At 37.1% G+C, this 16,410-nt stretch overlaps 1 protein-coding gene across 2 annotated transcripts in view; it reads left to right on the forward strand.

Moving 5' to 3' along the window:
- LOC123231834 (TBC1 domain family member 7) overlaps nt 1–13,846 on the forward strand; it is a 28,451-nt gene extending 14,605 nt beyond the window's left edge. For both annotated transcript variants that reach the window (XM_044658142.1, XM_044658143.1), the window contains 4 exons: nt 749–886; nt 6,647–6,792; nt 10,565–10,694; nt 13,576–13,846. In XM_044658142.1, coding sequence (XP_044514077.1) covers nt 749–886; nt 6,647–6,792; nt 10,565–10,694; nt 13,576–13,662 — 501 coding nt within the window. In that variant the 3' untranslated portion in view covers nt 13,663–13,846. The remainder of the gene's footprint in view (nt 1–748; nt 887–6,646; nt 6,793–10,564; nt 10,695–13,575) is intronic.
- The last annotated feature ends 2,564 nt before the right edge of the window (nt 13,847–16,410 follow it).

Here is a 16,410-nt window from a genome sequence, read left to right on the forward strand (position 1 = left end):
TGGTACTGTGGATGCTCTCACTAGGCTTAGAGGCAGCAAGCCCCAAATTCAAATCCAGCTTTAGAACTGTCCTAAATCATTGTATTGCTGAGAGTAGCTAAGTCTTTTACAAATGATCATTGTATAATATTGCTGTTCCTATGTACAATATTATCTTGGTTCTGCTTATTTCACTCTGCATCAGTTCATGTGGATTTTTCTAGCTTTTTCTGAAATTATCTTGTTTATCAGTTTTTATAGCACAGTAGTATTATTACATCACCAATGTATACCATAATTTGTTCATCCATTCCCCATTTAATGGAATTCTCTTCAATTTCCAATCCTTTGCCACCACAAAAAGAACTGTTTTAAATATTTTTGTAGAAGTAGGTCTTTTCCCTTTTGTTATGATCTCTTTGATATACAGACCCAAGAGTGGTATTACAGGATCAAAGAGTATGTGCAGTTTTATAGCCCTTTGAGCATAATGGGTAGACTTCATATTGTAGGGCCATGATAAAGGAATTTATGTGGTAAGGATTTGGAAGTTGTAGATAGGAAGGAACCCTTCCAGTTGGCCATGACAGGGAAAAGTGTAAGGATGAAAATTCAATGCCTAGGGAAGGCAAATTGTCAACTTATAATTTGAGAAGCCAAAAGTTTTATGTTTAGTTAATTTTTTTAAAAATATGGTTTTATAATAGGAAAATATATCCTTTCCCTCCTTCCCATCTACCCCCAAATTAATTTGTCCTTTTTCTTTCAGGAACCAGAAGATGAAATATTTCTTGCCATTGCCAGAGCTATGGAAGAGATGGTTGAAGATAACGTTGACTGCTATTGGCTTATCAGATGCTTTGTGAATCAATTAAATAACAAGTTCCGGGATTCCTTGCCCCAGCTGGTGAGAAGTGTTTTTTGATTTTTGGGGGGACAATGGGGCTTACAGGTGTTTTAGAGCTACTGTGTTCTTTTAGGGCTCCTGCTGATGAAAGCTGATTACCCCCAGTAACCATTATCCATGGCTGGCTTCCAAGGCAAGTGCCTATAGAAGGGGGCTAGTTTTAGACAATCAGCTGAATGGCTGCCTTTATATTGGTCAGGATCAGCAATGGTGCTTTGCCTTTTTTCATTCATAATATCATGGTTTCTTAAGTTTAGAGCTGGAAGTGATCTTGAGGTTATCTAAGCCAAAGGTGACAAATTTGCTGACTTAGGCCTAAAAGACTTTCTCAAGTGTAGTTGAACCAAATTAAAAGTGCAATTGAGAAATGTTTAACAAAATGAATAAAAACACAGCAGATAATTAAAAAAAAAAACAACTCTTATTGTCTGTCTTAGAATTAGTACTAAGAATTAGTTCTAAGGCAGAAGAGTGGTAATAGCTAGGCAATTGGGGTGAAGTGACTTGCCCAGGGTCACATAGCTAAGAAGTATTTGAGACCAGGTTTGAACCCAGGATTTCCAATCCCCAGGCCTGGTTCTCTATGCACTAAACCACCTAGCTGCTCCTAATGTACAAATGTTCATTTTCTTATATATGGTTTTTTACATTTTCATTATATATTGTTTTCAAAGTCATTCCACTAGGGCAGTTAGATGGCACAGTGGGTAGAATACTTGGTCTGAAGTCAGGAATACTTATCTTCCTGAGTTCAAATCTGACCTCTGACAACTTACTAGTTGTGTGATCCTGGACTAGTCACTTAACTCTGTTTGCCTCAGTTTTCTCATCTGTAAAATGAGCTGGAGAAGAAGATGATGAACCACTACTATATCTAAATGGAGTCACAAAGAGTTGGGCACAACTGAAAACTACTGAACAACATCAATAACAAGTCAACCCACTGCTAAATCAACTCCATCTTTTTATAGTTGAACAAACTGGGATCTAGAGATGTTGAATGATCTGCTCAAGGTGATATAAGCAATAAATATCAGAGACAGGATTTGAACCTAGGTCCTCTGACTGCAGAGCACTCTTTCTCATACATCATGGTGATTCCCCATCTCTTTTCCTTGTGTCTTACTCCTTTCATTTTCTCCATTTAGTCTAACTCCTTTTGAGGAGTAACAGGATTTAATCTATGTATAAAGGTAACAAATAAGGGTGAGGATATTTATTGATTTGACTAAAAAAAACTTTGGAGAAAAAAACAGTAGTAGAAATAAGCAAGACATGTTTTGGGTCTTTTTGTCAAATGATGCCTTTTCTAGTTCAGAAAGGGGAGGGAGAAAGGGCAAAACATGAGAATTTTAATGTAAGAAGTAAATTAATTAATTAAAAATTTTTAAGCTTTATTAACTATTGGCATAATGTAATTCTTAGTTCTTAACTCAGTTATAATCTCCAATATTTGCCAAAGCATTCTTTGCTACTTTTCCTGTTCATTCCAGTGACTTTGGACAGTTTTCTGTCAACTCTTAGGTGAAACACTGGGTTGTTGGGATGACTGCATTTGGGACACTTATTTCCTTAGATTTTGAAATGGAAATAATGCTGTAGTCAGCACTTTTAAAGGAAGAACAGGAAAAGTGTGTCATCAGAAAGGTAGCACACTTGTTATCAATGGTATTTTCATTTTTGTTCAAGGCATTTTACAGGTTTCAAAGTTCCCAAGGAATCCAATATCAGTAGGACTAAATAGCTATGAGATTTTTAGAAAAATCTTTGCTAAGCATAAAAAAAAGCTAATCTGTATTTGTGCTGATGTTTGTCTTTGTCCTAACCTCATTTATTTAAACTTTTCTGTTGGGTTAAGTAATGTGAGTTGTTTTTTTTTAACTTGTAAGTTGGATTTTTTTCCTACCCGTCCTCTTATAGATGCAGAGTTATCATTGTGCTATCATATTCTGAAATTTTTAAAGCTTTGCCGAACACAACTGATACCAAATTGGAAAGACCATTCTAAAGTCTTTGGGAAACAGGCACACGATAGAGATAGAACAAGGATATTTGGGCGTTAGAAAAAGGTCAGAGCTCACCTGGATGATGAGCATCCTGAGTATGTTTCGATGTTCTCCTTACCTGGATCCCATCAGTACCTTCTCTCTTCCTTAGAAGGCTTGCTGTAATCTTGTTCTCTTATAGATAACTGCCATATACAAAAGGACTTTGTCAAAATTGCATAAAATTATAATTATAAGACACAAAAGGATCTCATAAGTAATCTAGCCCAGGGGATCCAACCAATGATCCGTGAATTTCTTTCCCCCAAATTTTGATAATTTTATTCTAAAATCATTCATTTCCTTTGAAATCCCTTATTTTGGGGGCAGCCAGGTGGCTTGTTGGATTGAGAGTCAGGCCTAGAGAAGGGAGGTTCTGGGTTCAAAATCTAGCTTTAGACACTTCCCAGTTATATAAGCCCTGGCAAACCACTTAACCCCCATTGCCTAGCCCTTCCTGCTTTTCTGCCTTGGAATCAACACCAAGCATTGATTCTAAGATGGAAGATAAAGGTTAAAAAAAAAAAAGAAATCCTTTGGGGTTTTTTCTTCATTTTTATACTTATGCATTATGTATATATTATTCTGAGAAAAGATCCATAGTCTACCTCAATGCCAAAGAGGTCCATGAAGCAAAAAGAATTAAGAATCCTTGATCTCAGACCAAAAGGAGGCATGATAATGGTCAGGGGAATTGCTTCCCTTTTCACAAAGCTATACTAAGGCCTTAAGAATGCTCAGGATATATATATATATATATATATATATTTTTTTTTTTTTTTTTTTTGAAGCAAAAAGAGATAAGTGGCTTGCCCAGGCCATTTCACTTTCACACAGCTAGAAGATATATGAGGTTGGATTTGAACTCATGAAAATGAGTCTTTCTGATTCCAAGCCCAATATTCTCTCCATTGTGCCACCTATCTGCCCCTTAGTGACTTTCTGTTGTTCAGTTGTGCCTGATTCTTTGTGACGCCATGGACCATAAAACACCACTGTTGTCCATGGGGTTTTCTTGGCACAGATACCAGATGCCATTAGCTTTTCCAGTGGATTGAGGCAAACAGAATTTAATTGACTTGTCCAAGGTCACAAAGCTAATAAGTGTCAGAGGCCAGATTTGAACTTAGGTATCCCTAATTTCAAGCCCAGTTCTCTAGCTACTGAGTTACCCAGCTATCTCTAACTTCTTTCTGGTTATATATTCAATAAACATTAGGTGAGTACCATTGTTCATGGTATTGTTCGAGATGCCAGGTATGTAGGGGGAATACAAAGATGAATGAAAAAAGTCTTGTTGATAAGGGAATGCTACAAGTACACAAATACATATAGCACAAGATAATAGTAAAGTAGGCAAGCGAAAAATCAAAAGTTAACCCAAGTCAGTCCCCATTCAATTCAAAGTAGTTTCCATCTTCCTCCCTTCCCCTTTTTTCTTCCCTGCCCTCAACCCAAGTTTTGATGAGGTGATATAGTGGATAGAGATCTTAAGGTAGGAAATGCTAGATTCAAATTTTGCTTCTCACTCTTAGTTGCTATGTGATCACGGGTAAATTATTTTCTCCCTCTTAGACTCTGTTTCTTCATTGATAAAATGGGGCTAGATTTTTGTTCTCATAAATTTTTCCCTCATATATCTTGTCAAAATTTGATTAAAATATGTATAGTACTTTGTAGATCTTCAAATGCTATATAAATGCTGGCTGCTATTAATTATTATATTGCTATTATTAATAAAATTATTTATACTACCTCTTGGCTTAACTAGGGTAATGTTTGTAAAGCACACAGAAAACTTTAAAGTGCTTGGCAAATATCATCTGGGGCCTCTAGGTGGTGCCATGAAATCAGGAAGACCTGAGTTCAAACTCAGCCTCTGACACTTATGACCTGTGTGACCCTGGGCAAATAACTTACCCCTGTTTGCTTCTGTTTTCTCATATGTAAAATGAACTAGAGAGGGAAATGGCAAGTGACTCAAGTATCTTTGCCAAGAAAATCCCAAATGAGGTTACAAAGAGTCAGACATGACTTAACAACAAAAAGTTATCAGCTCTTATTATTATTATTCTTTTAAACTCTACTCCTTCCTTCTTCCAGGGACTACAGAATTTACATATATGACACTAAAAACCTACGCTAAAATTTTTCTCTAATTTATGTCACTTTTATTTTGTATCCCACAAGTTTGCTAAACGTAATTGTTTCTATTAGTTTCTTGGTTGATTCTCTGGAATTCTCTATGTCATATCATATCATATCATATATCATATATCATCTGCAAAGAGTGATAGTTTTGTTTCCTCAGTGCTTATTCTAATTCCTTCTATTTCTTTTTCTGCTCTTATTGCTATAGCTAGCATTTCTAATAAGATATTCAATAGTAATGGTGATAATGGGCATCCTTGCTTCATCCTTCGTCTTATTGGGAAAGAAAATCCTACTTTAATCCTTCAAAATGATGCAGATTTGGCCTTAGGTTCTCAGAGGCTGCATTTATCACCAGGAGACTGGCCTCTAGGTGGTGAAATTTTGCTTTTGTCAATTCAGGAAAACTTGTCTACTAAAGACAACCTTAGTAGAAGGAGCAGCAACCTTTGCCCAAACTTAGAAAATCTTGGAAACGTAGAAGACATAAATGAGACAAATTAGAATATTTTAATGTTTTCAAGATGCTGATTTAATGTTTAAAGAAAAAACGACCCAATACATTTTTATTTATTCTCAAAACCATAACACATTATAAATTCTTTCTTTAAGTCTTGTTGACTTCTTATACTTTTTGTTGTTTTTTCTTTTTATTCATTCATTTATTTGTTTGTTTTTGTGGTTTAAATTTTTTTAGTTTTTAGAATATTTTCCCATGGTTACATGTTTCATGTTCTTCCCCCCCCCATAGCCGACACACAATTCTACTGGGTCTTACATGTATCATTGATCAAGATCTATTTCCATTTTATTGATAGTTGCACTGGGGTGGTCGTTTAGAGGCTACATCCTAAATCATATCCCCATAAAACCATGTGTTCAAGTAGTTGTTTTTCTTCTGTGTTCCTACTCTTGTTGGGTTTTTCTTAACACTAATTATAACTAAGAAACACAAATTAGATCACAGAATTACATAGTGCTGGTTCTGATAATCATCTATCATTTTGCAGATGGGAAAACTGATGATCTTAGAGGTTAAGGGATTTATCCAAAGTTACTTGACTAGTTGCTGTCTGAACTGGGACAAGGACCTAGGTCATTAGAGACTCTAGGGCTCAATATAGTAAGATTTTAGAATTATAGATACTGAGCTGGAAAGGACCTTAGAGGCCACCTGGTCCAACCATCTCACCTTAAAGATGACAGTATTGAGGCTCAAAGAGGATTCTCCCAACTAGATATATTTTTTTTTTTCCAATTTTCCGAACCTCTCTCCTCATGGTCCACTTCCTCCCTGTTTCTCTCTTGGGTCCTCTCCTCTAATGTTCCTATTCTCCTTGTCCGAGGCTTAGAACTAAAAAAGAGGACTGTTGGTCCAATTAATAGATTTTTGTTTGAGGGGACTTTATCTGTCTAGCCTTAGGTGTGTTTGGTTTTAGATTTTTAGCTATTTATAGGATTTCCTTTTATTTAACACTTAGAAGATTTTTCAAAATGCACTACATATCAGCTGATTTATTTTATGTCATTGGAAATCTCTCCCATCTTTTTCTGTCTCCTTTAGCCAAAGGCTTTTGAACAGTACTTGAATCTTGAAGATAGCCGACTCCTGAATCACATGAAGACCTGTTCTGCAGTAACCAGACTACCTTATGATCTCTGGTTTGAGAAGTGCTTTGCAGGGTGCTTACCTGAATCTAGTTTACAGAGGCAAGTATTTCTTTTAAAGTTCTTAAACTCTTGGGTTGGTCAGCATTACTAGATTGTATGAGGCATCTCAGACTCAACATATCTAAAATAGTACTCACCCTCTCTCCTCTCAAACCCTTCTCATTTCTGAATTTTTCTTTCTCTAACTAAGACTTCTTCCAATTTCCCCGGTGTATAACCAGCATTATCCTCAACTCCTTACTCTCTCTCACCCACACATTCAGTCATTTGCCAGATGTTGCCATTTCTGCCTCTACAACATCTCTCTTGAATCTGACTCTTCTCTACTCACACAAAGACACTTTTGTTCAAGTCTTCATCACCTCTTGCTTGGACTATGGCAACATGTCCTGACTCCAGACTCTTTCCACTCCAGCTGATCAACGAATCAATAAATATTTATCACTTGATAAACATTTAATAAAAAATATTTTTAAAGATTAAGGTATTTTTATTACAAAAATCTATCTGTATGGTGAAGTGCTAGACATAGCAATGTAATTATATCTAGTGGACATATAATTGGATTTATAATATCTAGTGGAAGTATAACATAATTATATCTATTGGACATATATAGATATATAGTTTTTACTTATACTAAAGTAAAACTCTTATTTTATCACAAAATGCTTAATTCTACCATTCTATATAAATGAACATTTAATAAGCACCTACTATGTGCCAAGCATTGTGCTAAGCACTGGGGATACAAAAAAAAACAAGGAAAAAATAGTCCCTACTGTCAAGGAGCTTACAATCTAATGGGAGAGACAACATACAAACAAATCCATGCCAAGGAAGCTATATACAGGATAGATGGGGAAAAAATATGACAGAAGGAAGGCACTGGAATTAAGAGGAATTGGGAAAGGCTTCTTGTAAGAGGATGAGATTTATCAATCAATAAACATTTGATAAGTGCCTACTATGTGCCGGACACCAAGGATACAAAAAGAGGCAAAAGACAGTTGCTACCCTCAAGAAGCTTACAGTTTCATGAGAGACAATATACAAAAAATGTATACAAAGTAAGTTATAAATAGGAAATAATAAAGGGAAGGCATTAGAATTAAGAGAGATTGAGGAAGGCTTCTTGTAGGTAGTAGGATTTTATTTTATTTTTTAAACCCTTACCTTCTGTCTTGAAGTCAATACTGTGTATTGGTTCCAAGGCAGAAAAGTGGTAAGGGTAGGCAATGGGGGTTAAGTGACTTGCCCAGGGTCACACAGCTGGGAAGTGTCTGAGGCCAGATTTGAACCTAGGACCTCCCATCTCTAGGCCTGGCTCTCAATCCACTGAGCTGCCCAGCTGCCCCCCAGATAGTAGGATTTTAGCTGGGACTTAAGGAGTTTGGAGTCAGAGCAGAAAAGAGACAGCATTCGAGGCATAGAGGCCAGTCAGAGAGAATGCCTGAAACCAAGAGATGGAATGTCTTGTTCATGGGACAGCCTGGAGGCCAGTATCACTGGAATGATGAGTATTTCTTGGGGAGGAATGTGTAAGAAGAGTGGAAAGGTGGTGGTAGTGAGAGAAGTAGGTTATGAAGGGCTCTAAATGCCAAACAGCCTTGGATATCTATACCTGGAGGTAGCAGGAAGCCACCAGAGTTTGTTGAGTATAGGAATGACATATTCAGACCTGCATTTAGAAAAATCGCTTTGGTGACTGAATGGAGGAGGGATTGGAGTGGGGAGACTTTTTGAGGCAGACAGATCCATCAAGAGCCTATTATGATCATCTAGGTAGTAGGTGATGACAATCTCTGCTACAGCAGTGGCTATATCAGAGGAGAGAAGGGGGCATATTGGAGATATTGCAAAGGTAAAATCAACAGGCCTTGGCAACAGCTAAGATGGGGAGGGGATGAGAAAAAATGGGGAATCCAAGGTGGTTTTTCTTAGGTGCAGATCTGAACGTAACACTTCCTTACTCAATAAACTAGTGGTTCTCTCTATTGCCTTTGGGATCAAATATAAACTTATCTTCCATTTAATTTTTAAAGCCCTTTACAACCCTGCCACAACCTACCTTTCCAGCGTCATTGGACACCACTCCCTTGGAACCAGCTCAAATGGCCTTCTCTCCATTCGCCATACTACTCCTTCTCTCAGCTCTTTGCCTTTGCACTGGTTGTGTCCCATGCCTGGAATGCACACCCGCCTTCTCTCTGCCTTAAAAAGTCCCTTAATGATAATGATAATAAAAGACAGAATTTACATGAACATTTCGAAATTTGCAAAATATTTTACAAACATCTCATTTATCCTTACAACAATCCTGGGAGGTAGGTGTCATTATCTCCAACTTACAGATGGCGGAAATTTATCTGTGAACAAAGGGTTTAATGACTTGCCCAAGGTCACACAGCTGCCAAGTGTCTGAGGCTGGGGTTTGACTCAGGTCTTTCTGATTCCATGTCCACTGTGTTCTACCCACTGCACCATCTAGTTTCTTTCTTTAGATCATAATTATAAACACCAACTTCTACAGGAAACGTTCCTTGATTTATTCCTAACTACTACTGCCCTTCCTCTTGAACTACATTTTATTTAACTACTTACTTATTTGTTTTATTTAGTATATACTTAATAAGTGCCTGTTTTCTCCCCTGTTACAATGTAAGCCCCTTGAGAATAGCTTCTTTCATTTTTAAGTAGCTAGGTGGTACAGTGGATGGAGCGCTGAACTTGGAGATAGAAAGACCTCTATTCTGGGGCATCTGGATAGTTCACTGGATAGTGAGCCAGGTCTGGAGGTGAGAGTTCTTGGGTTCAAAGCTGGTTTCAGACATTTCCCATCTGTATGACTCTGGGCAAATTACCTAACTCAAATTGCCTAGCTCTTATTGTTATTCTGCTTTGGAGCAAATATTTAGTATCAATTCTAAGACAGAAAGTTTCTTAAAAAAAAGAGAAAGGAAGGAAGGAATAAAGGAAGGAAGGAAAGAAGGAAGGGAGAAAGAGAGAAAGCAAGAAAGAGAGAAAGCAAGAAAGAAAGCAAGAAAGCAAGAAAGGAAGGAAGGAAGGAAGGAAGGAAGGAATGAAGGAAGGTAGGAAAGAAGGAAGGAAGGAAGGAAAGAAGGAAGGAAGGAAGGAGGAAGGAAGGAAGAAGGAAGGAAAGAAGGAAGGAAGGAAGAGAGAGAAAGAAAGAGAGAAAGGGAGAAAGAAAGACTTCCCTTCAAATCCTGTATCAGATACTATGTGACCCTGTGTTAGTCACTTCTCCCATCCTCCCATCTTTAATATTTGCATATGTGAAGCACTTAGTGAATTTTAAAGCACTGTATGAATGCTATTTATTTTTATTATAAATATAAATTATTAATAAAATAATAATAGGATTACTATTAATGAATAACAATTATTGCTGTTATTTATTATATTTGTAGCCCCAGTGCCCAGAAATGTCAAGCATATAGTGATTAATAAATAATTCATTGGTTACTTGGGCATTCTATAGTCCTCCATCTTTGCAAACAAATAAGGAAAGGTAAATCTTCAATTTCAAAGGGAGTATTAGAGATGAAATCTTCACTAGATTTAGATTGGTATGTCTAGATGTTTTTTCTTCTTTTCCTTCTAATTTTTAATCATATTTAAAATAAATTCAACTGAACTTGAAGTGATTCATGGATGTCAATCTAGAAATTTAATAATGATTTTTTAATAAAATTAATAGTTAAAACAAGGAATAATTTCAGATTTTGAGGAAATGTCATTCATTTAAAATTCAGCAGTATAATTTAATTAAATATGTTTATTTTAATAGAGTTTGGGACAAAGTTATAAGTGGTTCCTGCAAGATCCTTGTTTTTGTTGCTGTGGAAATTTTATTAACCTTTAAAATAAAAGTAATGGCATTGAACAATGCTGAAAAAATCACAAAGTTTTTGGAAAATGTAAGTGTATTTTCTCTTCATTTGTTCATTTAGCAATTATTTCATGGAATTATAGGATCTTAGAGAGCTAGAGGCAGGTAGGTGACTTAATGAATAGAGCAATGATCCTGGAGTCAGGAAGACCTGGCTTCAAATCCATCCTTAGATACTCACTAACTGTGTGACTGTAGGCTAAGTCACTTAACCTCTGTGTGCCTTAATAAACTAGAGAAAAAAAAATGGCAAACTACTCCATTGTTATGTTAAGAAAAAACAATTCCGAGTCATGAAGAATTGGACTAAACTGAATGACTGAACAAGAAAAGATAGAGAGGTAGAAGGGGTGTGAGAGATCATCTAGTCCAACCATTTCATTTTACAGAAGCATTTGTTTTACTTTGACCAACACACCATGATAGATTCTCCACCCTGATAGATTCTCCCAGGCTATAAAATATTACCTCCAATAATAAATTATGATATTTATAAAATATCCAGACAAGAGAAAGGCTGCAGATATTGCTTATCTGGATTTTAGCAAAGCAAATGACTAAATTTCTCATACTGTCTTTGTGAACAAGATAGCGAGAAGTGGGCTAGGTGATACTCTAGTTAGGTGGATTTGAAGTTGTTTGAATGACCAGTCCCAAAGTATAGTTCAGAATGGGCCACTCTTGATTTTGTAAATGATTGTCCCAAGCCTTGTTCTTATTTCTGCAGTGTTTAATGTTTGTATCAAGTATTAGAAGAAGGCCTAGATTACATTTTTATCAAATTTGAAGAGGTTACAAAAATGGAAGAGTTAGCTAATAGATGACTAAGCGATGATCCAGTATGATCTTGACAAGCCAGAACATTGAGCTGAATCTAAAAAGATAAAATATAATAAAAGATAGATTCAAAGTTTTGTCAATTAATAGTGATACACTTGGAGTTATTTGGACGATGTCTCAAATCTTGCTTTCCATATTTATTAATTGTGCAACCATGGGCAAGTCACTTTGCTGATAAACCTTTGTATTAGTGGATAGAATGATTTCCCCACTCAGATGGAATCACAGATACTTGATATACTGGGTGTAAATGTAAACTCCTTTGCTTGGGTTCAAAAAAGCAGTTTCACAAGGATCAATCCAGGAGTAATAGCTAGATAGCAGCTCATCTGAAAAAAACAAAAACAAACAACTCAGGGAGCTTTAGTTTCCTCCTATCTCAATATGAGTTAACAGTGTGATTTAGCAACCAAAAAGCCCAAATTTGGTCTTTGAATAAGTTAAAAGAGGCAAAGGGTTTAGAATGAAGGAAGTGATAATTTCACTCTTCTCTGTCCCATGCAGATTCCTATGGGAATATGATGTTTAGTTTCTAGGTATCCCCTTTTTAGGAAGGATTTTAAGCATCACATCCTGGATGATGAAGAATGTGGATCATGCTATTGGACCATCAGTTTAATGACCTGGGGGTATGTAGTCTGGGGAGGAGGATATTTGTGGGGAACATGCTAGTTGTCTTCACTTATTTGAAGGGCTGTAAAGAGGATTAGATTTATTTTGTATTGCCTGAAGAGGCAGAACTAGGATTAGTGGTTGAAAATCATAGTGTAAGGAAAAACTTCTTGATAATTAGAACTGCCCCCGTATGGAATGGACTGCCTTAGGAAGCACCCCTTCACTCTAGAATAGGGATTTTTAACCATTTTTCTGTCATGGACACTCTTGGCAGTATAATAAAGCCTTTGTATCCCACTTAGAATTGTGTTTTAAATGCCTGAGATAAAATATATGAGATTACAATTTTATGTCAGTAGTTGCCAAAATATTTCTAAAAATCAAGTTTACAGACCCCAGATTAATAAGATTCCTGCTCTAGAAGACTTTAAATACTGGATTGCCCATTCTTAGGGAAAATGAGAGGGGATTCCCAGATATGGTTGTCATCAGATGACATCTGAGGAACTTTCTAACTGACATTTTGTGACCCTTTCCCCACTTCCTTCTTTCTCCCCTAAAGGAAACTAGGTCTAAAATTGGCCTTTGTCCTAGAATCATATTATATATACATGGTGTCCTTTGAAGGTGAAGTCCTGATTTTGTTGTTGAGTCGTTTCAGTTGTTTCCAATTCTTTGTGACCCCATTTGGGTCTTTCTTGGCAAAGATATTGGTGTGGTTTTCCATGTTCTTCTCCAGCTCATTTTACAGCTAAGGAACTGAGGCAAATTGGGTGAAATGACTTGCCCAGGGTCACACAGGTAGAGTATGAGGACCAGATTTGAACTTAGGAAGATGAATCGTCCTGGTTCCAGGTCTGGCACTCTATCCAATGAGCAGTCTAGCTGCCCAGGCAGGGACTTGGGGACATGCAAAATGAGACTGTCTTCCTTGTATAATCTTTGCCTTGAAATCTTTGCACTTCTATGACTTGAAGTGCTTTTGCACAAATATTTTCTATTAATGGAACAAGAATTCTTGAAGGTTAAGTAGAATCTAATAGAACAGAAATCCTTGAAAGTTAGAATTTGGTGGGGGGGATTCTTGAGGTCCTTTACTATTTTCAGTTTATTAATGAGCCAAAGACTGCATCAGCTAGGATCCACTGAGTTCCACATAAATGTGATTTTCCTTCATTCTGTTGCTCAGAATCCACTAGAATTAGATGGAATTGTAAGGATATGAGAGCTGTTCCCCATTTTGCAAGGGGACATTTCTTGGATCATCTTATTTGGTTCTATTTCCTTCCTCTCCCCCACCGCTTAAGAAGTAACTAAAAGCCCATTGGAAAGAATGTTCCATACCACAGTGCATGGGATATTTTCATATTCTGTACTATGATTGAAAACCTACAGATTTCATAATCTCACACATAATTTCATACAGGCTCTTTTTTTCCCCTACTCTTTCACAGATTCCTCAGGACAGTTCGGATGCAATTGTGAGTAAAGCCATCGATCTGTGGCATAAACACTGTGGGACTCCAGTGCATTCCATGTAAGCCCTTCTTCACCTTTTGAACATCCACCTGGTACACTGAATTCATGTTTTTTCAGAGGCTGACTACAGTTCATCATAAATATTTTCCTGAGTTGACTAAAACTGCTTTGGGGTTTGTTTTCATTTTCAGTTTTTATAATGGTCTAATGTTGAAATTGTAAATATTTTTTCAATAAAACTATTTAATGAGGATCCTTGTTATTCCTGTGAAATGAATCAGAGTGCTTTTGGGGAGGTTGGCTATAAATTCAATTCCCTCTGGCAACGATTTATCAAATGCCTAGGTCTTGTGTGCTAGATACTGGTGTAAGAGGGGAATTGGGGATGAGGTGGAAAAAAAGACATAATTCCTGGCCTTATGGAACTTCCTTTTCATGAGAGGCAACATGACCAAGCTAAGTGTCAGGGGTATTTTTTAAGGGCTATTTGAAAATGCAGCCCAGTCAGAATGGACATGTAATAAGCAAGGCAGGAACAAAACTTCTCTTGCCACTCTAATTAGCATGAAATGACTTACTTTCTAAAGTCTGCTTCAGGAAGGAAGAGGCACTTCCTTTAATTAATGTTGCAGAATTTGACTCTTTGTTGGTATAGTACTTGTTCCAGAAGAAGCTGCTCTCTCTGCAAGCTCTAGCTTGCTAAGTATGCATTTTTTTAAAGAACTTTAGATTTTTTTCCTCTTCTGATTTGCAGTAAGAATGAAATATTAAAACTATCTAAATGTACTCCTTTGGAAAGAATCTGTGTAATCGACACAGCAATAACAATAACTAACTTTTATATAGGTGCTTTAGGATTTGCAAAGAAATTTATGAATATTTCATTTTATTTTTCACAAGACCTTTGGGAAGTAGGTGTTTTTATCCCCATTTTATAGAAGACAAAACTGAGGTTGAAAGGGATTTGGTGACTTTCTGGAGGTCAGAAGCGTCTGAAGTCAAATTTGAACTCAGGACTTCTTAACTCTAAGTCTAATTCTCTATTCAGAAAGCCACCCAGCTAGTGTTGGTCCAGTTTAAAACTCTCAAATGATAGATAATTAAATGCCCTGGGATTTAACAAGCATGCAATGAGAACGAAAGAAAGCAAATTAAGGCCAATAACCCCTCAGTTATGTTGTGCCTGTGGTGACAGCTGTACAATGAATGGGTTGCCCAGAGCATGAGGCAGAGTTAAGTGAAAATTGACCTTTTCCCCTTCAGAAGTGAGTTAGTGAAGACAGGGGGAAAGGAAGGGAGCAAGCACTATGTGCCACTGTGCTCAGCACTTAACAATATTGCTTCATTTGATCCTCCCACCGACCCTGGGAGGTAGGTGCTATTGGTTTTTTAAAGAATAATAGCTAACATTTTATACAGGCTCTTTTACGGTTTGCAAAACACTTTAAAAATATTCTCTCATTTGATCCTCACAACAATGCCTGGAGATAATTATTATAGGTAGGTACTATGATAAGCCCCATTTTATAGTTGAGGAAATTGGGACAGACAGGTTAAATGACTTGCCCAGGGTCACACAGCCAGTAAGTTTCTGACACTGAATTTGAATTCAGCTCTGAGTGCCCCACTTCAATCCATCCTTCACTCAATTGGCCCAGTACTCTCTCCACTCTGTTATCTATCACTAAATATAAAAGACAGCATAAAACATCATGGTATATAGACATATAAAGCCAGCTGACAGATATATAGTAGGCTGGAGGGTTGAATTGTATCTACCAAAAGAAAAATAAAGGAAGGAAGGAATGAAGAAAGAATTTTTAAAAGAACACATACTGGAGTTATAATTCTCCCCCACCATGGTATGCAAATAGTTGCTCAGATAGATGACAGAAAGGAACAGGGCGTATCAAAACAGCTGTTACTTCTGAACATTATCATATGACAGTTTTTTACATTTGTTCAAACAAAATAAGGAACTCATTACAGAAAAAATCTCTTTAAATGTATTTATAACTCATGATCCAGAATGCTACCCTTACCCCAAACTTATATAGGCTGGGCTCGGGGCTCGGCCCTAGAAGATCATTCCCTGTCTTTGGCTCATTTTATCTCCTTCCAGAGTTAACTAGGAAAATCCAGCTTGTGTCTAATGTGTGTCTAGGTTTCTAGGTCTTCTTCAAGCACTCGGGGTAAGAATGCACACGTCAGGCATATTGCCTCATGGCAAACTTGAAAAACAGCACAAAGGATTCACAGGAGCCCATAAACAAAGTGTAAACACATAAAGGGACTCGGGGCAATTTACAAGCCATCAACAGATTTTTCTTCCTCTTTGAGGCACTGTCTCCCAGGTTCATGCTCATAATGCCGCCTCATTTCAAAAGGCAGATGAACTTGGGACTTCTAGTAAGTACTTGTGGGTATCACCATCATATTCTGACAAACCTTATGTACTTTTGCCCCCAGAATGCCACTATGGTCTTGTGGTATTATTGTGAGGGGATGGACTTTGCTGGAAGGAAAATGAATCTGAATTTGCTGGAGACGCCATCTAGATCATCTGACTAACTGGACCTATAGGCACAGGAACCTACCCTCTGACTAATAGCAACAGCAGAGACCAAATTCCAGGTTCTGCATTCTCCCATTTCATAGTTTTTAGTGCCCCCAGGTGACAAGCATTTATTAAGTACTTACTATGTTCTGGGGCAAGAAAGGCAAAGGCATGGTCCCTATTCTCAGGGAACTTAGATTGAACACAGGGTGTTCAAGGAAAATGAGTGCCGCTGGTGTGAGAGCTTCCCGAA

Source organism: Gracilinanus agilis, chromosome 1 (genome assembly GCF_016433145.1).
Source record: "Gracilinanus agilis isolate LMUSP501 chromosome 1, AgileGrace, whole genome shotgun sequence".
Taxonomy (NCBI): Eukaryota; Metazoa; Chordata; class Mammalia; order Didelphimorphia; family Didelphidae; genus Gracilinanus; species Gracilinanus agilis.